Raw genomic sequence first — 24,462 nt, 5'->3', positions numbered from 1 at the left:
TTGCCATAACTGGCACCCACTGAACAACCATTCCAATTCTTTCCCCGGATCTGCCAGAGCCCCACGGCCTTGCCTTCCACCTACCAGCACACTGACCAAGCATTTGGTAAGTTCTCTGTACACAGGAAGTTCTGTTCCAATTCTCAGGACCACTTCCTGTCTCTCTGAGCCTGTGCCTGGCAGGAGTGCAGCCTGGGGAACAAGCTGTGTAACTGTCATGCTACAAAGGACAGCTTGTAACTTTGCGGTTGGGCCTGACAGGATGGATTACTTTTCCTTTGGGTCTTTGTCCTCTGAGAGGAGAGACCTGAATCCTCATTGAAGAATAGTCCGAGCAACAGAGTAAACACATGGACAAATCCTTCAGCTCACACAGGGCACTGAATTCATGTCTGGTGTTGGTGCTCAGGGCCTGCCCCAGGACACCCAGCACAGTATACGACCATCCCTGACTTCATCCCACAACTCCTGGGCCATAGCACAAACACATGCACTTGGGCTCCACTTACCCAAGGCTTCCTTTGCAGGAAGGGTGTGTGGCTAGCACAACCATGTGTTCTCCCAAAGCTAATGCCTGACACCCAGCATCTGGACACCATGCCAGCATCTGGACAAAGTGTCTTTTATTAATGACATACAAATGAAACTGATACAAAGAGAGACACCCCCCCCCTTGGTTCCAGTGATAACAAGCTGCTAGGAAAAAATATATAAAACAAGAAATTTATCTTCCAATTTTCCTCTTAAACAAACCACCTCCCACCCACCCCAAAAAAACCCTCCAGAAAGGCCTTAAGAACTATACACATTTAACAGCAACAAAAATAACCCAAAATGAGATAGGTTCACTAAAACAGAACAAAAACCTTTAAAACCATTTTAACACGCCTGAAACAAAAAACAAGGCTCGATCCACTGTTTCTCAAAATCAACATGAGGGTGGTGGAGGAAGATGGATGCCTGATAAACCACTGGGCTCAGCCACCACCCCCCTGGTCCAGTGAGAGATCCTGAAGGACCCTTTGGGATGAGGCCTGCAGAGGGTGAGGAGCAGCCAGGCACTGAGCACCATGAGAGTACTGGTGCCAGGTATCCAATGACTGGAGACAAGACACTCAGTTCGCCTCACGTGGGGTCTACACTGGGGGTTCTGTTTGGACCCCTAAGTGGGAGGTATCAGAAATTCATGATCTGAGACAGACGAGGGTCAGGAGGAACTCTTCCAAGCATGCCTTGTTTCGTGGTTCTTGGAAGACGCCTACCAGTCCCCTCTGGGTGCTTTACTCTCACCAGGGATCTAGGCCCCCGAAGCTAGCAGGCCAGACAAAGGTAGAGCTAGTCCAGTGTAAAGCTGCGAGGCCTTCTCCAAGGCAAGGCCGGCAGGGCTAAGACAGCACAGGGTGCCCCACAGAGGGCAGACCAGGCAAGAAGGACCCTCCATGCCCCTGCTACTGCACAAGCCGAGAGTCTGGGTAAGAAGTGACTGCCCTGGGGAGACTTGCCAGGACAGCCAGCCTGAGTCAGGCAGGGAGTGAGGGGAGCAGACTCTGAGGTCAGGAGCGACTGCACAAAGGCATGCTCTTTGCCATGCCTCCTAAGGCAGAACTCAGAGGTGCCAATGGGCAAGTGGCAAGTGTGTCTTCCTAGGTGAGGATTTGGCTTGCTTCCTTGGAAGAACACGACCCAGAGATCAGGACCAGTTCACGTTCTAAACCTGCATCCTCTTTGAAGGCCTTTACCTGGCTCTAGCCTGACACTGTAGGGTGACACCAGTGACAGAAAAGCAGCAGTGGGCCACTGAAAGGCATTCCTGACGCATCCCAGTGGTGCCAGGACAGTGGTACGAGTACCTCATTGAGGCAGTGAAGGATGGGGCTAGGGAGAACAGGCAAAAGGACCTGCTGCTGGCTGAGACTCCTCAGACAGAGAGGGGAGTAGGGGAGTACCCCACCTTCAGAGAGCTATCAGCACCAAGAATGGGAGGAAACGGCATTAACGAGACCAGGAAGGAAGGGTCCTTTGGGGGAAGACGGGGCTCCCTGGTTACTCTCCTAGAGACTACGAACAGAGGTATCTGGGTGGAGGTGAGAGGTGTAAGAACAAGCAGGACCACGGTTTCTTTCTTGAGTAAAAAAGCTGAGTCAAGGTCATGAAAATGCAGCAAAGTCCAAAGGCCCAGAGATGCCGCATCCCTAAGGCAAGCACACAAGAGACGCTCTTCTGGTCTCCTCTGCCTTACTGACAGTGATGGAGAGAGTCTCCCTCCTCAAGTCGGCTGGTCCCGAGATGCCACCCCATAAGCACAAACACTTGCATCTTGGCACCAAGGCTACATGGTCTCTGGGAGAGCACTTGGTCCAAGGACTGTTTTGTGTCCAGTCCTTTTTGGGGGACCAGCAGACTCCAGGTCTTTCACAAAGGGGAGTATAAACATTCCATTTGTCCATATGGGGCATGGTGTGGGCACTGTCAGGAATCCAGCTGCAGACAAGTGGGGAGCCTTCCATTTTAGGGGCCCAAGAACTAAACAAGTAGGCAGCCACTGCGCGATGATGGGCTTGGTGGAGAACCCGTCATCCTTCTCACAGCACCCTCTCTCCTGTGTCCCTCCCTGGACCTCTGCTTCTCCAGGAGGGAGGTGGAAAGGCAGCTGGGGGTACCGCTACCCAAAGTTCTGTGTTCTAAGGGTGCACCTGGCTCATGCAGAGATAAGGTGCCCACAGCTCCAGGGTACTTGGCAAGTGGCATAAGACCAGGGGTGAGGACAGGCCTAAGGAGAGTGACTTCCCTTGCAAATGGTTCTAGTTCAGTGGCAACAGCCACCACAGTGCCCGCCTGTGTGAGAGTGCTGACTGTCCCCAAACTTGGTCCTCCGGCTCAGTATCTCATAGGAGCAGTCCTCCCCACAGCAGCCAGACATGCTGGGGGAAGAGTCATCGATTTCAAACCTGCAAGACAGACAAGAGACAGGCTTAGCCGCTGCTAGCTGAATGCTTCACTCCCTGAGCCAAGAACGTTCCAGCAGCTCTGACACCTCTGGAATGAGGCACAAGGACTAAGTCAGGGGGCGCTGTTCTACCATCTCACAAACCCAATGCCCACAGAACACTGACCAGGACCAGGATACGGACAAGCAGGCACCTGGGAACCAGCAGAGGGAGGAGCCCAACCACCCAGAAGGACCACACCAGAGCCTCGCTCCTTACTGCAGTGCCTCTCGGAAGAACTGATAGGCGCCATGATTGTGTTTAAATACAGTTAGCATCACCTTCTTCATCTGTGTGCTGGAAGAAAGCAGAGTGAGCACCTTCTGGAAACACAGTCAAGGAGCTAGAGGGATAGCTCAGCACTACAGAACACCTCTGCTCTTCCAGAGGAAGAGAGCTCAGCTCCTAGCTATAGAGTAACTCACCATGTAGGGTTCCCACCATCCTTCTGGCCTCTGCAGGCACTACAGTCACATGGCGCGCACGCGTGCGTGTACACACACACACACACACACACACACACACACACACACGTAAGGTAAAAGGTTTGGAGACAAGTCTCGGGGTTCAGGGCTCAAGAGCACTAGCACTGACAAGATGGTGCGCAGGCCTCTGTAACCCTAGTTCCAAGGAATCTGACACCTCTTCAGGCCTCCGAAAACACCAAGCACAACATAGTACATAGACACACACGTGGGAAACGCCCATATACTCAAAACAAAACAAAACCAAAGAAAACAACAAAAAACACCTCAAAAATAAAAAGCAAGTTGGACATAGTTTCTCATGTCTATAAGATCAACAGTTGGAAAGCTGAGGCAAGAGGACTGCCCTGAGTTCAAGGCTACCCAGGGCTAGAGTAAGACCCTGCCTCAAGAAGCAAAAATATATCAATAGACCCAAATGGTGGTGGTGCACGCCTTTAATCCCAGCACTTGGGAGGCAGAGGCAGTCGGATCTCTGTGAGTTCAAGGCCAGCCTGGTCTACAAGGTAAGTCTAGGACAGCCAAGGCTACACAGAGAAACTCTGACTCAGAAAAAAAAAAAATCAACAAAAAAGTTAACAAGGTGACACACACCTTTAATCCCAGCACTGGAGAGGCAGAGGCAGGTGGATCTCTGTGAGTTTGAGGACAGCCTGGTCTACCAAGTGAGTTCCAGGATAGCTAGGGCTACATAGAGAAACCCTGTCTTTTCAAAAAAAAAAAAAAAAAAAAAAAAAAGAGTGAACAGAGACGAAGGTCAGGACCCCCCCCTTTTTTCCTACTTCCATGCTGTCTCAAAAGGAGTCCTCTAGTCCCTCCTCCAACCTGCAGAGGTCGTGGGCACCTTGGCACTGACTCCCTCCTCAGGTATTTGTCCCACTTGCCCTCTAGCTTGGAGGCACAGCAAAGCAGGGCCATCTTCCTGACAGGGTCTAGATGCCTTTCTCCTTCAAGGAAGCTGCCTCCGGTGCAGCTCTTCCGCCCAGCAGAGCAGCCGCGCTTACCTGTTGGCCATGAGCTGCAGGATCTGAATGAGGAACTTCCCTAGGCCTTTCCTCCGTACCTTGCTTTCCAACTGCACCTCATAGCTAACAAAGAAAGCAGAGGAGTAAGTGCCCAGGCCTCCGGAGGAGCCTGCAGCCCGGGCAGCTCTCAGGCTGAGAGGCCCACGGGCTCTGCCCCTTGGTCTCCTCCCCCTCTATCCCACATGAAGCCTCAGTTCCTACCAGTAAAGGACTTCATCCCCGCACTCCACATCAAACCGGAAGTGAGAAAAGGCAACTGGGATGGAACTGTTTTCCCAAGCAATGAGGTACCAGGCTCGGTCATCAGTCATTTCCTCCCGTTTTTCTCGGTCCTTCCAGCCCCACTCACTTTGCTCATACCTGGGGAGTTGGGGCAATCAGGACAGGGGCCTTGGATGAAAGCCACTGGGGTACAGGGCTGCCCTTGGTAGGGCCATGCTTACATTGTCTGCATATTGGTTTTAGTCAGGTCGAAGGCCCAGTCCACAGTGGCTGGTTCCAATCCAGACACTCGCTTACATTCAATGGAGACATTCAACCTGAGGAGGGGACAGGGAGGCGTCAGGCTTGGGGCTCTCACCAGGACACTGCTACTCCTCCCTGAACGTGTCAGGGACGCATGCTAGTCTCGGGTACCCTAGGGAAACGCCAAGCTTTCCAGGCCTAGGATTAACTGTCATCACATGGCCACCATCCTACCACCTGGCCTTTTTGTGTTTTCTTTTTTTGTATTTTTCCCAAAGCAGAATTTCTCTGTCTAGACCCCCAGGCTGGCCTTGAATTTACAGAGATCTGCCTGCCTCTACCTCCCCTAGCACTGGGATTACAAGCATGCGTCCAGCTGCCTGGACTATTTTGATCAGACTCATTCTGTCAACTGCTCTTTCTTGGCCACCTTCCTGCTCTCTCATAGCTGCTGGTCCCTGGGTTTCTAATACCATACCTAATACTGTATTACCAAAGGCACCTGTCCCTAGCTGTGTAGGCACCTGTCCTGCTCCTGGGCTCGTAAGAGCACCAGGCCTCTCTCATCTACCTTCATGAGTTTAGAAGCACCTGGGTGGCCTGGACCTTTCCACAAGACTGAAAGTCAGCACCCCTCCGTAGCCCAGTCCCGTGTGCCTCTTCTCCCTCACGACACCCACAGGTGTTCCATCTGGCTGCACAGGTGGAACAGGGTCTAAACCATTACTCTATGCATAGACCCCTCTTTCCAAGGAGATTGAGAGGAACCAGTTGGAAAAACTCAAGCTTTAAACAAAACAAACAAATTGGGGAAGGGGGCTGGAGTAATGGCTGGCTCAGCAATTAAGAAGATCACTTGGTGCTCTTCCAGCGACCTGAGTTAGGACCCCAGTACCCACATCAGGCCACTCATGGTGGCCTATAACTGGAGCTCTAGAGGTGACACCCATGGGCACACATGCTGCACTCGTGTGCACACATACACATACAATTTAAAATGAAACAAATATTTATTTTGTTTTGGTTTGGTTTTTTGAGACAGGGTTTCTCTGTGTAGCCTTGGCTGTCCTGGACTCACCCTGTAGACCAGGCTGGGCTCAAACTCACAGCGATCCGCCTGGCTCTGGTTCTGCCTCCTGGCACTGGGATCAAAGGCGCGCACTACCACACGAAACAAACATATATTTTTATAAATTATTTTGGGGCTGGAGAGATGGCTCAGTGGTTAAGAGCGCCACCTGCCCTTCCAGAGGTCCTGAGTTCAATTCCCAGCAACCACATGGTGGCTCACAACCATCTATCATGTAATCTGATGCCCTCTTCTGCAGATAAAGCACTCATATGCAATAAACAAAATAAATAAATAAATCTTTAAAAAAAAAATTATTTCACAGTGAGTGTGGTGGGCACACCTTTAATCCCAGCATTCAGGAGACAGAGGCAGACAGATATCTGTAGTTCGAAGTCAGCTTGGTCTGTAAAACCATAGCAAGCTAGTTCCAGGCCAACCAAGATTATATAGTCTATACAACGAGACCCTGTCTTGAAAACCAGAAAGTAAGTGTGTGTGTGTGTGTGTGTGTGTGTGTGTGTGTGATGTGTATGAGTGAAGACCCATATAAAGGTCAGAGGACAATTCCAAGAAACAGATTTTCCTTATTCTACCATGGGATATCTGGTGCTCAAACTCAGGTCATCAGGGTTATGTGGCAAGCACTTAGCTTCGGAACCACCCCATCAGCCTTTTTGCTTGCTTGTTTGGGAACAGGGTCTATGTGGCCCTGGCTGTCCTTGAAGTCACTATGTAGACCAGGCTGGCTTCAAACTCAAGAGATCCCACTGCCTCTGCCCCCTAATATTGGGATTAAAGGCATGCACCATAAGCTGGGCGCATGCCTTTGATCCCAGCACTCAGAGAGAAGCAGAGGCAGACGGATTGATGTGAGTTCAAGGCCAGCATGGTATACAAACCAAGTCTAGGACAGCCAGAGCTACACAGAAAAACTCTGTGTGTGTGTGTGTGTGTGTGTGTGTGTGTGTGTGTGTGTGTGTGTGTATGTGTGTTGGGGCATTAATGTGCCCCTTCCCCTGACTAACCTGCTTTTGTTTTTCTTTAAACGCAGTATTACTTTGTACCTCAGACTAACTCTAAAACTCACGAGAGCCTTCTGCTTCAGCCTCCCAAGCACTAAGATGACAGACACACCTGTCTAAAATTAGGCCTCAAAGAACTCCCACAGCACCGGGTGTGGCGGCACATGCCTTTAATCCCAGCACTCAAGAGGCAGAGGCAGGCGGATCACTGTGAGTTTGAGGCCAGCCTGGTCTACAAAGTGAGTCCAGGACAGCCAGGGCTTCATAGAGAGACTCTGTCTCGAAAGCCAAAAAGGAAACCAAAAACCAAAACCAAAACATATCGACTCCCACATCAAAATCTTTCAGAAGCCTGTGACACAATCTTCACAGTGGAAGTCCCCACTGGAATCTACTCTTATCTCTGCTGTCTGGCAAGACCTTAACCTCCTGCCCTGGAAGAGCCTTTCTTCACAAGTGCCAACCATGTAAGAGCCACACAAACCCAGCACTGTGCCTGTTTGCTAGAGAAGACCCAGAGGCCAACCTACATTACTCTGCATTTTTAAAAAACATTTATTTATTATGTATACAATGCTTTGCCTGCATGTACATCTGCAGGCCAGAGGAAGGCATCAAATCACATTATAGATGGTTGTGAGCCACCATGTGGTTGCTGGGAATTGAACTCATGACCTCTGGAAGAGCAGTCAGTGCTCTTAACCACTGAGCCATCTCTCCAGCCCCCTTAATCTGCATTTTTTATCTTTGTTTTTTGGTTTGATTTTTTTCTTTCTTTTCTTTCTTTTTTTCTTTTTCTTTTTTTTTTCTTTTTGTTTGTTTTTTCGAGACAAGGTCTCTCTGTGTAGCCTTGGCTGTCCTGGACTCACTTTGTAGACCAGGCTGGCCTCGAACTCACAGCGATCCGCCTGCCTCTGCCTCCCGAGTGCTGGCATTACAGGCGTGCGCCACCACGCCTGGCGTTTTAATTTTTTTTCAAGACAGGGTTTCTCTGTGTAGTCCTGGGCTCTCTTTGTAAACCAGGCTGATCTCGAACTCACAGCAATCCGTCTGCCTCTGCCTCCCAGGTGCTGGGATTAAAGGCGTGCGCCACCGCCCGGCTTATCTTTGGTTTTATAAGAGGGGGGCTCCACATAGCTTGGGCTGGCCTGGAATCAGTGTGCAACCCTCAGACTTATGGAAACTCCTCTGCTTCAGCTTCTCAAGCGCTGTCACAGCTACCAGAACGATATGAACTGCAAGGCACTGGAGCAGGTCCAGAGTTTTGAAAGTCAACAGAAACACAGCACATAAAAACACTAAGAAAAAACCCTGTCTCAAGGCAGGTGTGGTGGCACACGCCTTTAATCCCAACACTCGGGAGGCAGAGGCAAGCAGATTGCTTTGACTTTGAGGCCAGCCTGGTCTACAAAGTGAGTCCAGGATAGCCAAGGCTTTACAAAGAAACCCTGTCTCCGGGGAAAAAACAAAAAACAAACAGAAAAACAGTAAGAAAAGAGCCAGGCGTGGTGGCGCATGCCTATAATCCCAGCACTCCAGAGGTGGAGAGGCAGAGGCAGGTGGATCACTGTGAGTTCGAGGCCAGCCTGGTCTACAAAGCAAGTCCAGGACAGCCAAGGCTACACAGAGAAACCCTATCTCAAAAAAAAAACAAAAAACAAACAAACAAAACACTAAGAAAAACCAAGGGGTGAGATCTCCAAACCATGCCTTGACCACCCAGAAACTGAGTGACACAGTTGCTACAGAACCTGTCATGTCAGATCCCAGACGGGAAGATGCAAAGTGAGTTGACTGCCTCCATGACTGCCACATAGCTAAGAAAAGCCATAGGCCTAGAAATTTACACAGCCGCCCTCTACACTGTTTACTGTCTACCTGGGTATTTGCCTTCAGCTCCTCCGCACACCTAAGTTTCTAGCAACATCCTACATGACAGGCAAAAAAAATCCCAAGATTTGAGGAGTGTGAGAGGCTTATTCCAGGGACCATAATGAAAGGCCCAGCCACTCTTCACCTCGGCCTCCCTGAGGTCGCACAGCACCGAGACACCACTCAGGAGGGCAGAGGGGAAGGCCTGCAACCCAGACCCAAATGCCAGCTGGGCCAGCAGTCACAAAAGCCATTGTTACTGTCAGCAGGCTCCATGGACCAGAACTTTGGACATAACCCTCCTAACTCCAAGGAAAGGACCATTAGACCCCAATCTTTTCTCTTTTTCTTTCTTCTGTTTTGCTCTTTGTTTTGAAGACTGTGTCTTACTATGTAGCCTAAGCTGGTTTCAAACTCAGGATCCTTTTTTCTCTCCAAGCCAAGTTTTTGTTTTGTTTTTAAGATGTGTATGTATGTATGTATGTATGTACGTACGTACGTATGTATGTATTATGTGTACAGTGCTCTGCCTGCATGTACACCTGTAGGCCAGAAGAGGGCATCAGATCTCATTATAGATGGTTGTGAACCACCATGTGGTTGCTGGGAATTGAACTCCGGACTTCTGGAAGAGCAGGCGGCACTCTTAACTTCTGAGCCATCTCTCCAGCCCTTGCTTTGCTTTTTCAAGACAGGGTTTCTCTGTGTTTTTGCCTGCGTCTGCCTCCTGAGTGCTGGGACTAAAGGCGTGTGCCACCACTGCTGGCCCACCAAATTTTTTAGGGTCATTTCTGATTACAAGACAGACTATGTAACTGAACCAGTACTAAACATTGGCAGCACATACACTGCACACTCAAGGAAAACGCACCGAGTTGGGAATTAAAGCTCCCAGATGAGAGGGAGACTCAATGAACTCAGGAACCCCATCCCAACTCTGATGAGTTTCCAGGTTTCACTGAACAAAGATGTAAGTCTTAAAGGGCAATCAATCCTCACTCACGTGACCTCCATTACACACAGTCTCTGGATACCACCAATCCCAGATCACCTTAGCTGGGAGACCACATCAACAGAGGCAACAGCTATTTGTTGCGTTTTTTCTTTTTCTTTTTGGTTTTTCGAGACAGGGTTTCTCTGTGTAGCCTTGGCTGACCTAGACTCTCTTTTAGACCAGGCTGGCCTCGAACTCACAGTGATCCGCCTGCCTCTGCCTCCCGAGTGCTGGGACTACAGGCATGCGCCAGCACACCCGACTTTGTTGCTTTTTTATAATTGGGGAAACCATGCCAGAGTGCTCTGGAGGAGTGAACCCCCGGGGACGGCCAGGTGACAAACTCGTGCTGCTAAGTGCGGCTCACCCGTTGCGGTCGTACTTCTTGAAGACTGGGAACGCCTCCAGAGGGTCTCCGAGCTGTGGGGCATGGACACAGACGAAGGAAGACACCGGTAAGGAGGTATATAGCCATGATGTCAGCTTTATGGGTGGCAGACACCACTGGCCTGTGGCTAACAGGAAAGAGGTGGCTGATCTGCTTGAGGTCTCCAGGGACAAGACTGCCAACTAACTACAACCTGACCATCACCACAGATGGAAAAGCATCATCTTCAAGGGCAACCTTTCAGAGGCACAGCCATTTACCAAGATGGAAATTGACAAAAAACAAAACAAAACAAAAAACCCCTAATGGGCTAGAAAGATGGCTTAGGAGAGATCAGAGTGCTTACTGCACTTCCAGAGGGCTTGAGTTCACTTCTCAGCACCCATACAGGACACTTTGCAACTCCTAGTAACACCAGCTCTAGGGGACTTAAAAGTCTCAGCACCACCCCGACTCCCGCCATGGATACCCACACTCATGTGCACTCCCCCGTACCCATAATTGGCGGGGGGTGAGGGGTAAAATACAGTATGAGGTAGGAAGGCTACTGAGGTCAAACTCTCAGGCTTGGCCTGAAAGCTCCCAGGGCCCCCAGAACTGATTTCCAGCTACTGCTGCTCCTCTGACTACAGCCCCAGGGACCAGGCTGTTAAAGTCTCAGGTAAAGCAGAGCTTACACTAGGGGCAGCCAGTAACCACTGAAAGAAGGAAGAGTTAAGACACCATGTGTCTGTTTCATAAAGAAGGTTTCTTCACCCAAAAAAATCTCCCCATGTTTCACATCTCACATTGGGAAAACCTGTACGCTTTCTACACTTCCCTCAACACCTGAGCCAACTATGGACCCCTCCAGCCAACCCCTCATGGGCACCGGCCTGTATGGGCTGTGTCACAGATCTGCCACTGGGTGGCGCCAAGAAGTCAAATTTTAAAAATTAAGCTAAAGTTGAGGTAGGAACTGAAAGGAGTCACCCTGTTGGCAGCATCCACTTTGGCACAGACAGCATCCATGGCTGCTCTCTCCTCCAGTCGCTTCTGCTTCTTCTCTTTGGCCTTGCTCGACTTTCTCTGCAATAAGGAAAACACCACCACTGGGAGGGCTGTGGCCAACTCCTTCAGAGGAACCCAAGGGGCTTTGCACCAGGACAGCTGGATGTGTGGGCCTGCCGGAGACACTGTTCCCCTAGGGTCCTGAGGGGGAGGAGGGGAAGCAGGAACCACTAGACCTCCCGGCTTCCTTCCAGGAAGAGCACTGATCCAGCTGTGTGATGCTGGGGAGTGCTGACCACGATGTGGCCTGTTAGCCCAGCAGTGATGCATAGTCACCTGGCTGCTTCAGCCAAGGAGGAAACGCCCACTTTCAGGAACATTTAGCGGAACTTTCTAGGATCTGAGGTGGCCCCAGACCACTGTTCCTTCAGAGTGTCTTCTGACTATGAGACACAGCCCAGTGGAAGCAGGATCATTTTCATATGAGGGCCAGGGCACACTGGCTGCAAGACACAGTACAGAGCAACTCCCAGAAGCTCTGCCCAGCCAAGACCAAGTGGCAGGCACACCATGCACCTGTTAATGACAAGGGTGGACTGAGGGCCTCATGGGTTCACCTCAGGGCAGAGGTGCCACATGGTCAGCAAGACCAAGTTGCAGAGGCATGACAGCAGGATCAGGCAAAGGCAAGCTGTCCCTCCCTGCACCCTGACCAGACCATCATTACCCATTTTGAAGGCTAACACGGGGCTCTCTCAAAACCCCTCTCCCCCTCTTTTTTTTTGGGGGGGGGGGGTAAGAGGAAGAGGGTGGTTTCACACTGTATGTAGCTCAGGCAGGCCTCCAACTCAACGGTGACTGTCCTGCGTCAACCTCCCAAGTGCTAGGAATACAGGTGAGAGCCCCAGCCCAGCTTCTCATCAAAGGCGCCTTCTACTCTTTCCCTGGCAGCTCCTAGAGCGAAAGAGCCTCATGACCTAAGCAAGACTTCCAATACCTGGCTGGGCTGTTATCACTAGAGCTACAGAAAGGTGCTCAATGGCAGCTCTTGTTCACCCTCCCAGGGAGGACGAGACAGCCCAGGTTTCCTGACTCCAGCCCCACATCTCCTGTAGCTCACTGGAGAGAAGTCAAACAAACCAATGCCCATGTGACTGTGGCACTGCCTGGCCCTAGGACAGGGCACCGAACAGTCCACGTTCACACTAGGTGAAAAGCAGCTGTACAACAGCTAAAGCAGAACTCCAACCTGGATGTTCCAGAGAACCACGCCGCTTAGCTCCTGCTTCGGCAGGCAGAAGGTAAGAGAATTAGACACACACAACTACAGGATTCTTTTGACAGACAAAATGCCAGCACCAGCTACTCCTGCCAAGCACTGTGCCAGGAGCCAGGCTAGCTCTCCCGTCTCACCTCCTCTGAGAAAGGCACATACAGCGACTAGAGCAAGTTTTTGTCTTTGTAGTGCTGGGGATGGCACCAGGGCCTTGTGTACACCAGCCCAGTGACCTAGCCCCTAGCCAGAGGCTGTCTTCACCGAGGTTGACTGGGAACAGAAGCAGCCCCTCTACCACACGGGCTTTCCAGCATTCATTTCTCTCCTGGGGAGCTGGGCTTCAGCACGACACTGAAACTGGTTAACAAAGCATGTTCACAGGAACCCATGAGTCAAGGCTCAGGTAGGCACCATCACTTATTTTACATACTAAGGACCTGAGACTCGAGAGAACATGACTCATGTACAGTTAGCTCCCTAGGCAGTAAGGGGCAAAATGGAGACAACCTGAGGGGCCAGGCCACAGAGGCAGAGTTAGCGCAGCCAGGCCACAGAGGCAGAGTTAGTGCAGCCAGGCCACAGAGGCAGAGTTAGTGCAGCCAGGCCACAGAGGCAGAGTTAGCGCAGCCAGGCCACAGAGGCAGAGTTAGCGCAGCCAGGCCACAGAGGCAGAGTTAGCGCAGCAGGCCACCTGTCTTCCAGGGGCAGAAGTAACTCAGTCAGTAAGGACCTTCTCACGTCCTGCAGAGATAAAGCTGGGGCCTCAACGCTCTCAGGCACCACTCAGCAACTCAGTTTTTGGTGCCCATCTACCTGGGAACCAGTATCCAACAGTGTCACCCCATCTACTCCCTCCAGGCCTAGGCCAAGGCAGGGAAAAGGGAAACAGTACACGGAAGTCTCCAGAGCATCACAACGGAGCACAGGAACATGAGCTTTCTACCTGCCACCCCCAGACGACCATTTGAACACCTCACAAATGCAAGCTCCCTTCTCCACCCTGCCAGCCAACACTGTCTGCCCCATAACATAGTGTGGGGCAAGAGTAAAGGGGCTGGAAAGCCAGTGTGATTCCCAGGACCCCAAAAGCATAAAACCTGGGTTCCTTCCACAGCATCTCACTTCTGAACACAGGAAAGTCATTTCTGAGACTTACGAAGGCTGACGGGCAAACAGGGCAACCCTCAAAATGAGGCCCAAGGAGACTGAGATAATAAAACCACTTGGCCGCCAGCACAGAGCGAGGGGTGGAGGCAGGCTGTGCCACACAGGCAGGGGCTCTCCGGCAACCCCAGCAAACACTAGTTAGAGTGGTCTCCCACTGTTCCAATTAGCTTCACTGAAGCCTGGTGGAGGTGAGGCTGGCCTGCAGGGACGAGGGAAAACTTGCCTAATTAAAATGGGAAATAAGCACAGTGAACAGTAAAGCTCATTGTGGTTAAGTGTCTTTCCCAGGGGAGCTTTATATAATAAAAAGAGTGTGGGCTTTGGAGTCAAGAGACCTGGATTTGATTCTCAGCTCTTTCACTTAATAGCTGTGACTTTAGGCCTGTTACTTAAAACCTTTTGGCAAGTTACTCAACTTGTCAGAACCTCAGTTTCCTCAACCACAGAATGGAGCTAATAATTCCGACACCAACAGTCAGAGGGCTGTTCTATAGAGAAAACGGTGCCACGCACCAGACAGAAATTCTTTTTGGCTGCACCTGTGCTAGGACCGAACATTATTCATGGCAAAGAGCTGTTACACTGAGCCACATCTCCAGCTTTAGACATGGTCTCCATTTACAGGAACCCACTAGTATCAGACACTCTGCCAGTGCATTCCTGGTGGGCGGAGACAGGGACCCAAAGTCTTTAGCTCAGGTTGGTTCTTAACTTGCTACGTTGCTAAGGATGACCTTGAACTTCTGCAGCTCCTGCCTCTACTTCCTGGGTGCTAGGATGACAGGCTTGCCTCACTTCACTCAGCTTATGCGGTGCTAGGGATCAAAGCCAGCGCCCCCTGCACGCTAGGCAGCACTCCCCAGAACAACTGTACCCTGAGCCCTCCATCACTGCTCCTCTCAAGAGGATGTGTTAGGCAGCTCAGCTGGGAGAAGAGGCCTGCAAGGAGCGACTACCTCAAGTCACAGAGCCAGCAGACAGAAGTGCATCCTCTTAGCAGTGCCTGCATCCCCATCCTGCACCCAGACACAGGAGGCCCACACATTCAAATTCAGGCTTACACCTTGAAGCACGCATCTCTCCCATGACACGCATGTGGCTCATTTTGATGCTATGTAAACGCCGCTCTCGCCGCGTGGATGCGGATCTGATCTCCCTTTCCTGTTCTTAGAACCTCAGGTCCAGGCCTTCACAAAGAGAAGAAAACCAAAGCCACTCAAGGGGCTACTCCAGAAGAGACCTGACATCACTTAGACTTCAGTGTCAGCGCCTCCGTCCAGCTGGTTTTGGCAACGGGAGAGAGCTAACTTCTGGAGGCAGAGAAAGGTGTTCCACCTGGCGCCACCATCAACCTGAGGTAGAGCAGCAGGTACTTGCTACAGAACTACTAGGAATAACAACCCACGCAGGGGGGAATGGGGGCGGGCCTAACGAGAGTAACAGGATTCCAGATCTGACCCAGCGAAGGTAATTCAAGCCTGTGCTGCTGCTCTGAGTTTTAGGTCAGGAGACACTCTGAAGGGAGCTCTCGTGAGCAACGTTTCCACAGCATGAGCAACAGGCTGGGACTCAAAAGAAGCAAAATCTGCAGTGTATCTGGGCCCCCGAACCCAGTGCCACCGATGAGGACGGACAGAGCCTGAGGCTCGTTACCCTTCTTGAGGGCTTAGTCTGCAACGGCTGATCGCAGCAGCAGAAACTCCGATTTCACTCAGCTTCAGTAGCAGCTGGGGCCTGGGCTCCCTCACTAAAATCCAAGTTAAATATGCCAAGGCCTCTAAACTCCATTTTCTTTCATTTTTTGGCTTTTTAAGACAGAGTTTCTCTGTGTAGCCTTCGCTGTCCTGGACTTGCTCTGTAGATCAGGCTGGCCTCGAATTCACAGAGATCTGCCCGACTCTACCTCCTGAGTGCTAGGATTAAAGGCGCCACCACACCTGGCTCCAATTTTCTTTCTTGCTTGCTTTTTTTTTTTCCCGAGACAGGGTTTCTCTGTGTAGCCTTGGCTGGCTGTCCTGGGCTCACTTTGTAGGCCAGGCTGGCCTCAAACTCACAGCAATCCGCCTGCCTCTGCCTCCTGAGTGCTGGGATTAAAGGCGTGCGCCACCACGCCCGGCCCTTCCAATTTTCTTTATGTTAGGTAAACAGTAGTAAAAATTACTGCTTGGACTATGACAAATGCTACGGAAGGTTTAGTGAGTTTTTTGTTTTGTTTTGTTTTTTAATGCTGGATATTAAACTCAAGGCCTCACATTCCTTAAGCACACACTCTACTACAAAGCTGTATAGCCCCAAGCCCCCTAGGGTTTGTTTTGACATGGATTCCCAAAAAGTGTTTTGACACAGGCTAGACTATTTTTGTCTGATAAGCTGATTTGTTTGTGAGATTAAAAGAAAGAACGAAAGAAAGTAAATCTAGGTTAGTGACAGTAAGGACAAGCCCAATGGGATAAAAATAGCATTAATCTATTTTAGGTCACTAAAGTGAGGCTGAGAATACAAGCAAAACAGCATCTACCGCTTAGAGGCATCCAGTGGGCTATTTATCTTTACCACTATCCTAAGAGGGAGGCCACGAGCATCACACAGGTGAGAATAAAATAAAAAAGGCCCCCTCACTGGCAGGGTGTCATGCTACCAGCCTTTGAAGATGGGTGCTGCCACTGCGGCCCATCTACTTCCAACGTCGGGACTCCCTACCGCTCTTGCTAACTCCACCAGAACCCTAACAAGCCAGGCCCAGGGAGGGCTAGTTACATTTTTAGGAGGGTGAACTCAAAAACAAGAAGCTGCTTTGCCCAACTCTGGATCTGCACACGCCCGGAAAGGCCGTGCAAATTCTTGGGGTCAGTACCTAACAGGTGGTTACTACTTATCCAGGCTGGGGCCATCCCCAATGGTTTCATCCTCCCTGCCCATCTGTGCAACCTCCAACCCCTCCTCCTTTGCAAGCCACCTGCCGTGACACGACTAAAAAAACCAACCCAACTTCTAAGATTCACTTTACTGCAACCAGGGGACCAAGCGGCGTGCCTGTGTGGAAAGGAAGACTATGTTTTATGAGGAGCAGGAGGGAGCTGGTGGGGACCGTTCCAAAGTGTTGGGGAACCCGGCTCAGGCTTGAGCGGCGGGAAGCAGATTCCATTAGGACTCTGCAGACGCGGGATGCTGGGGTCCAGTGCCCAAGCCGTTGTCAGCGTGACCTTGGCCGCGCGCCTTCTTGCCTCTCGGCCTCAGTTCCCTGCAAGTTCAGGTTGCAGGAAACTGCTGGGACTGTGACAGCGAGATGGGTGACCTCAAGGAGCAAGGGGCTAACCTCAGGGATGCAGGAAGGGGTTCCGGAGTGGGGAGGTCCACTTGGGGGGATCAGAAAGGGAGGAAGGGACACGAGGGGAGCGGGGTGTGGACAGGGGAGGGAAAAGGGGGCTCCCAGAGGATTTTTGGGCTAGGCTCAACGCGGGGACCCTTACAATGAGGGGGACTCTGGTCAAATGGGGGCCCGGGGTCACGTGAGGCTGAAGGGGGTCAGGATCACGTGAGGGGGTTCAAGAAACAATGAGGACGTGGAGGATGATGGGCAGCTGTGGACTTCCCATTACTTCTCCAGCCTTACTTACCCCCATGGTGGTGGCAGAGGCGGCGACGACCCTCGGCTCCCCTTTCTCGCACTTGCCGGTAGGGAGGCGGCAACGGCGGTGCCCGAGCGACAGCGGAGCGGCGGGCCGCGCACCACGCATGCGCCTCAAAAATCCCCCGCGCGTCCTAGCGGGCCCCGCGCCGGCGCAGAACCGGACCAGGGCGGGTGGGCGGCGAGCGCGAAGGCGCGCAGGTGGAGCGGTTGCGGTGCGCGCGGAGGGCCTGAGAACAGAAAGGCGGGAGGCCCGGCGGAGCGTCGCGCTAGGAATGACGCGCCCGCGCTGGCCCCGCCCCCTCGACAGTCCGCGTCTGTAGCTATGGCAACGACCACGCGGAGCGGGAGGGCGGGCGCAGGCCTGGATCTGCGCGCCTTGCAGCCGGTTGGTGGGCGGTGGCGCGGGCAGGCACAGCCGAGTCTCTGGAAGCGTTCCGGCCTTCCAGTAGCTGACCCTTACTTAGCAGGCTTTTCTTTTTCTTTCTCTCTCTCTTTTTAAAAATAATTTATTTTATTTTATATGCATTGGTGTGAGGGTGTCCGATCCATTGGAACTGGAATTACAGACAGTTGTGAGCTGCCATATGGGTGCTGGAAAATGAACCCAGGTCCTTCGGAAGAGCAGACAGTGCTCTTTACCACCGAACCATCTTTCCAGCCCGGCATGCCTTTTCTAACCAGTCCTCTTATTCTCATTCCTCCTGCTCAACATTCGTTCATACCGCACTAACGTGCGCCTACGCTGTTCTGCAACCCAGAGGACGCAAAGGTTGCTGAAGTCCTAAACTTCTCTATTTAGAGAGGAAATGGGCTTGTAGATACTGTGTAAGAGTTCTTTAAAGGGCTGCTGTTTAAAATAAGACCTCAGGTGTTCTGGGTCATATTCCTTTCAGTTTGGGCAGACACCTGGGGAGTGTGACCTACACATGACCTGTGACCGGCATGGGAATCACCTGGGGAGATGAAGCTTGCAAACCCTGCATTCTGGGGTGGGAGGCTCGAATCAGAGTCTTGGCTTCCTTATGATTTTTGTTTTGTTTGGCTTGGCTCCCCAGAAAAGAAAACAGGGAAAAGAGATGAGAGAGAGAAGGAAGGGACTGAAGGCATGGCTCAGCAGTTAAGGCCAGTGGTTGCTCTCCCTGTACCCAACATGTTGGCTCACAGTTATCTGTAACTCCAGTCCCAGAGGAGAGCCACAGACACTGAATGCACGTGGTGCTTAGAGATAAGACAAACACTTACACACATAAAATTAAAATTAAAATTAAAATTAAAATTAAAAATAAATGCCGCGAGTGGTATCACAATTCCAGCATTGAGGAGGTGGAGATCTCCAGGCCAGCCTGGTCTACAGCGCGAGTTCCAGGACAGCCAGTGCTACACGAACCCTGTCTCGAAAAACATAAATACATAGCAAGGTGGTGCACGCCTGTAATCCCAGCATTCCAGGAGGCAGAGGTAGGCAGATCACTGTGAGTTCAAGGCCAGCCCGGTCTACAAAGCGAGTCCAGGACAGCCAAGGCTTCACAGAGAAACCCTGTCTTGAGAAAACAAGCAAGCAGGGGGCTAGAGAGATGGTTTAGAGGTTAAGAGCACTGGCTGCTCTTCCAGAGGTCCTGAGTTCAATTCCCAGCAATCACGTGGTGGCTCACAACCATCTATAAAGTGATGTGGTGCCCTCTTCTGGTGTGCAGGCATACATGCAGGCTGAACACTGTATGTGTAATATGTAATAAATAAATCTTAAAAAAAAGAAAAAACAAGCAAACAAACAAAACGACAAATAAATCAAATCTCAAAAAAAAAAAAAATTAAAAAGAGAGAAGAGGAAATAGTACCAAATAGGAAAGGCTGACATTTTCTAGAAAGGAAGTAATAAACCAATTAATAATATACACAGAACATTATATGACCTAGGTTCCGTGAAAGAAAATAAAGGGCTTATAACTACATGTAGGTTACTTGGGGAAGACAACTTGAAGTGGCAGCTGAGGCAAGATCTTTAGGGACTAAGAGAGAGGTCATGTGGCCACCTGGAAACAGGGCATTCTGGGGGTAGTGGTCCAAAACATGTCCCTCCAGGTGGGAAGGTGGGAAGATGATTGGTTGGCACCCTAGTATTAAGTACAGTGTGGCCAGGGCAGATGGGACCTGCAGGAGGAGAGCATGAGGTGGACTCGGGCAGGTAAGAAGTGTTTCCTCTGGAACTTGTAGGCTTACAAAGACTTGGGGACTCAGAACACTGTTGGAAAGGTGAGTGGAGGAGCCGCCAGCTGGCTCAGTGTTCAGAGGCCCACTGAGCTGCTGATTGGACAAAGAGGTACAAGGGCAAGGTTACAGGAAGTAATCAAGGCAAGGACCGTGTCCTCACCACAGCCAGGCGGGAGAAGGTCAGGAGGCCACTGAGCCCAGAGCCAGCAGGACTAGCTGGAGAGTGGACGTGGATGCAAGGGAGCAATCAAGATCCATTCCTCCTCGGGATAAAACAGGGGGGGAGGATCAGGAATTCTGTTTTTATTTGTTTGTTAGTTTTTTTGTTTTGTTGTTTTGTTGTGTTTTTTGTGTTTTTTGTTTTGTTTTGTTTTTTTTGAGACAAGGTTTTTCTGTGTAACAGCCCTAGCTGTTCTGGACTCACTTTGTAGACCAGGCTGGCCTTGAACTCACAGAGATCCACCTGCCTCTGCCTCCCCAGTACTGGGATTACAGGCGTGCGGCACCACACCAGGCTGTGTTTGTTTGTTTCTCGAGACAGGGTTTCTCCGTGTACCCTTGGGTGGCATTAAACATATGGTGCACGCCTTTACTTCATAAGAGTTAAATGAGAGAGTTGCAAGGCCTGGCGAGGAAAGGTCCTCTCTCCCTGTTTCTTGGCAACATCCTTCCATTTTGAAGATGCTTTTTTGTGAACCCCTCATTAACCATTCCCTGCCCTTTTTTTTTCTTGACACGGGGGTCTCATGTACTCTAATCTGGTCCCAAATTTGCTATATCAGTCAGGCTGGCTGTGAGCCTCTGATCTTCCTGCCTCTGCCTCTCGCATGCTGGGACTTGAAGATGAGCCCGCAGCCCTGACTCCTTCCTCCCTTTAATGCAGCCAGCCCTCCATCATCTATACCCTCAGGCCCTTCATTCTCTTGCTCAGGTTGTCTTCCTGTCTCGGGACCAAGAAAGGAAAGGGGGTGTGGGTGTGTGTCTGTGGTGTGTGTGTGTGTGTGTGTGTGTGTGTGTGTCTGTGTCTGTGTGTCTGTGTCTGTGTCTGTGTGTCTGTGGTGTGTCTGTCTGTGTGTCTGTGTGTGTGTCTGTGTATGTATGTGTGTGTGTCTGTGGTGTGTGTGTGTGTGTGGTATGTGTGTGTGTGTGTCTGTGGTATGTGTGTGTGTGTCTGTGGTGTGTATGTGTGTCTGTCTGTGTGTCTGTGGTGTGTGTGTGTGTGTCTGTGGTGTGTGTGTGTGTGTGTCTGTGGTGTGTGTGTGTGTGTCTGTGTGTATGTGTGTCTGTGTGTTTGTCTGTGTGTGTGTGTGTCTGTGTGTGTGTCTCTGTGTGTCTGTGTGTTTGTCTGTGTGTGTGTGTGTCTGTGTGTGTGTCTCTGTGTGTGTGTGTGTGTGTGTGTGTCTGTGTGTGTCTGTGTGTGTGTGTGTGTGTCTCTGTGTGTGTGTCTGTGTGTCTGTGTGTCTCTGTGTGTGTGTACCTTCTGCTAACTGCGTGGGAAAGGAGAGTCATCATGTCAAGTGAGAGTCCCCGCCTTCCCAGGGAGAGTCTAACCTTAGCTTCCTGACTGCTACCACCCTGGGCTTCTTCCCAGGCCATCCTCAGGATTCCCTGCCTGCTTTCCCTCTGCTCTGCTCCGGCCTGCTCTTGAGCCTCCCCTCTGCAAGCTTTGCAGAAAAGTCGCTCCCCTCCTGTTTGCATCCCTCCGCTCAGCACAGGCTGGGCCAGCGGGTTTCTGGCTTCCCTTCTCTTCATGCCCATGGCTGAATCCCCTCCAGCTGTGACTGTCTTGTCGCTCTGGCCCTCCACAAGGTCTGCCTCTGCCTCTCACCCGCTCTCTGCTTCACTCCAGTAGCGCTGCCCAGCTCTGTTTTTGTGAGGTGAACATCGACCTGGATCAGTTAAAAGCCTGTCAGGGAAGCTGTCTACGCACGCCTATAATCCCAGACTGGAAGCGGAAGTGAGAGAACGGTGGTTCCTGGGCCATCCTGGGTTGCACATTGAAGTCTTGTCTTTCATTTGTTGTCCTGTCTCTGTACCACATACCAGGGACATGGCCAATTTTGTTTTGGCTTAGTGTGGGAGCTGGGGTTTGAACTCAGGACTTTGTGCGTGCTAGACAGGGTCTTTGCTAATGAGCTACATTCCCTGACCTCTTCCAGACTTGTATATTTTGTGTTGCACCCTCTGCCAGAAACCCTCTTTCCTCTTTTTTTTTTTCTTTTTTCTTTTTTGGTTTTTCGAGACAAGGTCTCTCTGTGTTAGCCTTGGCCGTCCTGGACTCACTTTGGAGACCAGGCTGGTCTCAAACTCACAGCGATCCACCTACTTCTGCCTCCCGAATGCTGGGATTACAGGCATGCGCCACCACGCCGGCTTTTTTTTTTTTTAGTATTTATTTTATGTATGAGCTGCATGCCAGAAGAGGACATTAGATCCCAGTATAGATGGTTGTGAGCCACCCTGTAGTTCCTGGGAATTGAACTCAGGGCCTCTAGAAGAGCAGACAGTGCTCTTAACCACTGAGCCATCTTTCTAGCCCCCTCTTTTCTCCTAATGATTCCGATCCCAGCTTAGATGGCGACCACCTTCTCTCACTCCACATGGCTGGCCTGGGCACCCTACTGTGGACTCCCACCATCCTTGCCATTTTCCCCTACTGCCCACATATCCAGCCTTTTTATGGTACAGGGGTTCACATAGCCCAGGTTGCCCCCAAATCCATTATCTAGCTGAAGATGGCCTGTAACTCTTTTGTTTGCTTGCTTGTTTTATCCTATGTATATGAGTGTTACAGCTGTATGTAAGTCTGGTGCCCAAGAAGGCCAGAAGAGAGCACATCAGCCAGCCTGGACTGGAGTTACAGGTGACTGCGAGCTGTTTTGTCAGTGCTGTGAGTTGGACCCAGGTCCTCTGGAAGAGCAGCTGCTGCTCTTAACCACTGAGCTTTTTTTTTTTTTTTTGGTTTTCGAGACAGGGTTTTTCTGTGTAGCCTTGGCCATCCTGGACTCACTTTGTAGACCAGGCTGGCCTCGAACTCACAGCGATCCGCCTGCCTCTGCCTCCCGAGTGCTGGGATTAGAGGCGTGCGCCACCACGCCTGGCGAGCTTTGAACTCTTGATCCCCCTGACTCTGCCTCCTAAGCGCTGGGATCACAGGAGCGTGCCACCATTATGTAGTGCTTGCAGTCAAACTTGGGGTTTCCTAGGCAACTGCTCTCCCTACTCAGCTACAGTCTCAGCCTCCGCCATCACTCTGCTGGCTCCTGCAGCTGGGAACTGTGTTTTCGGCCATTGCTGTTAGGGCAGCAGATCTAATCCACAACTTCAGTTTATCACTTACCTGAGACCACCACTCAATCCAGTACCTAGCTCAGATGCAAAGGTTACTACCACTACCTGCTCTGTCCCTCTGGGACCCAGCCGGCACCTGGCAGAGAGCAGGTACTCAGTACATCTCAGTAGGAGGACCAGTGGCAAGCGTATGTACATTATGAGTCCCAGAGGAGGAAGCAAACTCTCTAGATGGGGTGATACCTCAGCCAAAGGAGGCAGAGACATTAAGTCCCAGCATCAACTCTCCCTCCTGGTGATGCTCCTGTGGTAGCTTGATCAGGGTCCCCACCCCCACCCCTGCAAGTGATAGGCCCCAGTCCTCACCGTCTGGTACCTGGGGATGTGACCTTAACCCACGCATGTGATCCAAACATCATGGTGGTGACAGCTTGTGGAGAGGCGGCTGTTCACTTTTTGGGAGACAGGGATTGGAGAAGAAGGCAAAGAAGAGACCAAGTCAAGATATCTCCCCAGGGACACACCCCCAGTGACGGCCTCCTCTAACTAGGTGCTACCTCCCACTGTCCATCACCTCCCAACCACTCCACCATATCAATCTGATCCCCTCATGACATCAGAGCAACCAAGATATCTTCATAGACGTATATAGAGGAGTAGTTCATTGCTCTTCTAGCTCTTTCTTTTCCTTTTTAATTTTGTTCTTCTTGTTGTTGGTTTTGGTTTTTCGAGACATGGTTTTTCTGTGTAGCCCTGTCCTTGTTGTTTTTGAGACAGGGCCTCACTAGATCACCCTCACTAGCCTCAAACTATGTAGAGCAGGCTAGCCTCAAACTCACAAAGACCCATTTGCCTCTGCTTCCCAAGTGCTAGGCACTATCATGCCTTGTCCGTTGACATTTATTTTATTTTCTTTTTTGTTTGTTTGTTTGTTTGTCTGTCACGACAGGGTTTCTCTGTGTATCCTTGGCTGTCCTGGAATCACTTTGTAGACCAGACTGGTCTTGAACTCACAGGGATCTGCCTGCCTCTGCCTCCTGAGGGCTGGGCCCTTGACGTTTCTTTTTCTTTTTCTTTTTCTTTTTTAAAGATTTATTTATTAGCTGGGCGTGGTGGCGCATGCCTTTAATCCCAGCACTTGGGAGGCAGAGGCAGATGGATCACTGTGAATTCGAGGCCAGCCTGGTCTACAAAGCAAGTCCAAGATAGCCAAGGCTACACAGAGAAACCCTGTCCTGAAAAGAGAGAGAGAGAGAGAGAGAGAGAGAGAGAGAGAGAGAGAGAGAGAGATATTTATTAATATGTATACAGCTCTCTACCTGCAGGCCAGAAGAGGGCACCAGATCACATTGTAGATGGTTGTGAGGCACCATGTGGTTGCTGGGAATTGAACTCAGGACCTCTGGAAGAGCAGTCAGTACTCTTAACCTCTGAGCCATCTCTCCAGCCTCCTGCCCCCCCCTTTTTTTAAATTTAAGCAATTTATTCATATTGCATCTCAATTATTATTCCCTCACTTGTATCTTCCCATTTCCCCCTTCCTCCCTCCCTTTTTCACCCTATTCCCCTCCCCTAGGCCTGTGACA

At 50.9% G+C, this 24,462-nt stretch overlaps 1 protein-coding gene across 3 annotated transcripts; it reads right to left on the bottom strand.

Annotated features, from left to right (window-relative positions):
- Nucleotides 1–606: 606 nt before the first annotated feature.
- On the bottom strand, nucleotides 607–17,649 carry NAA40 (N-alpha-acetyltransferase 40, NatD catalytic subunit). 3 transcript variants are annotated; one of them, XM_084761652.1, is made up of 8 exons: nucleotides 17,361–17,647; nucleotides 11,283–11,378; nucleotides 10,290–10,342; nucleotides 4,941–5,036; nucleotides 4,699–4,857; nucleotides 4,477–4,560; nucleotides 3,207–3,284; nucleotides 607–2,948 (listed from the first exon to the last, which is right to left on the bottom strand). In XM_084761652.1, exons 1-8 carry the CDS (start codon nucleotides 17,478–17,480, stop codon nucleotides 2,807–2,809), a joined length of 828 nt encoding a protein of 275 aa, XP_084617778.1. In that variant the 5' UTR covers nucleotides 17,481–17,647; the 3' UTR covers nucleotides 607–2,806. The 3 variants fall into 3 exon arrangements, with proteins under 3 accessions (XP_084617778.1, XP_084617780.1, XP_084617779.1); XM_084761654.1 differs by lacking the exon at nucleotides 17,361–17,647 and adding an exon at nucleotides 14,805–15,015; XM_084761653.1 differs by lacking the exon at nucleotides 4,699–4,857 and having other exon boundaries at nucleotides 17,361–17,649.
- Between the last annotated feature and the right edge of the window lie 6,813 nt (nucleotides 17,650–24,462).

The sequence above is a fragment of the Acomys minous genome (genome assembly GCF_964271855.1).
Source record: "Acomys minous genome assembly, chromosome: 2".
In the NCBI taxonomy this organism is placed as follows: domain Eukaryota; kingdom Metazoa; phylum Chordata; class Mammalia; order Rodentia; family Muridae; genus Acomys; species Acomys minous.
The sequence above is the reverse complement of the archived record's forward strand: the minus strand, read 5'-3'. Positions and strand labels throughout refer to the sequence as shown.

Bases quoted from the DNA above. Each gene is read 5' to 3' on its own strand.
- NAA40 (XM_084761652.1), bottom strand. From the start codon at position 17,480: ATGCGTGGTGCGCGGCCCGCCGCTCCGCTGTCGCTCGGGCACCGCCGT. The intron at 4,561-4,698 runs GTAGGAACTGAG...TTTCTTTGTTAG, and splicing joins GGGGATGAAGTCCTTTACTG to CTATGAGGTGCAGTTGGAAA. The intron at 3,285-4,476 runs GTAAGCGCGGCT...GCTTTCTTCCAG, and splicing joins CTGCAGCTCATGGCCAACAG to CACACAGATGAAGAAGGTGA.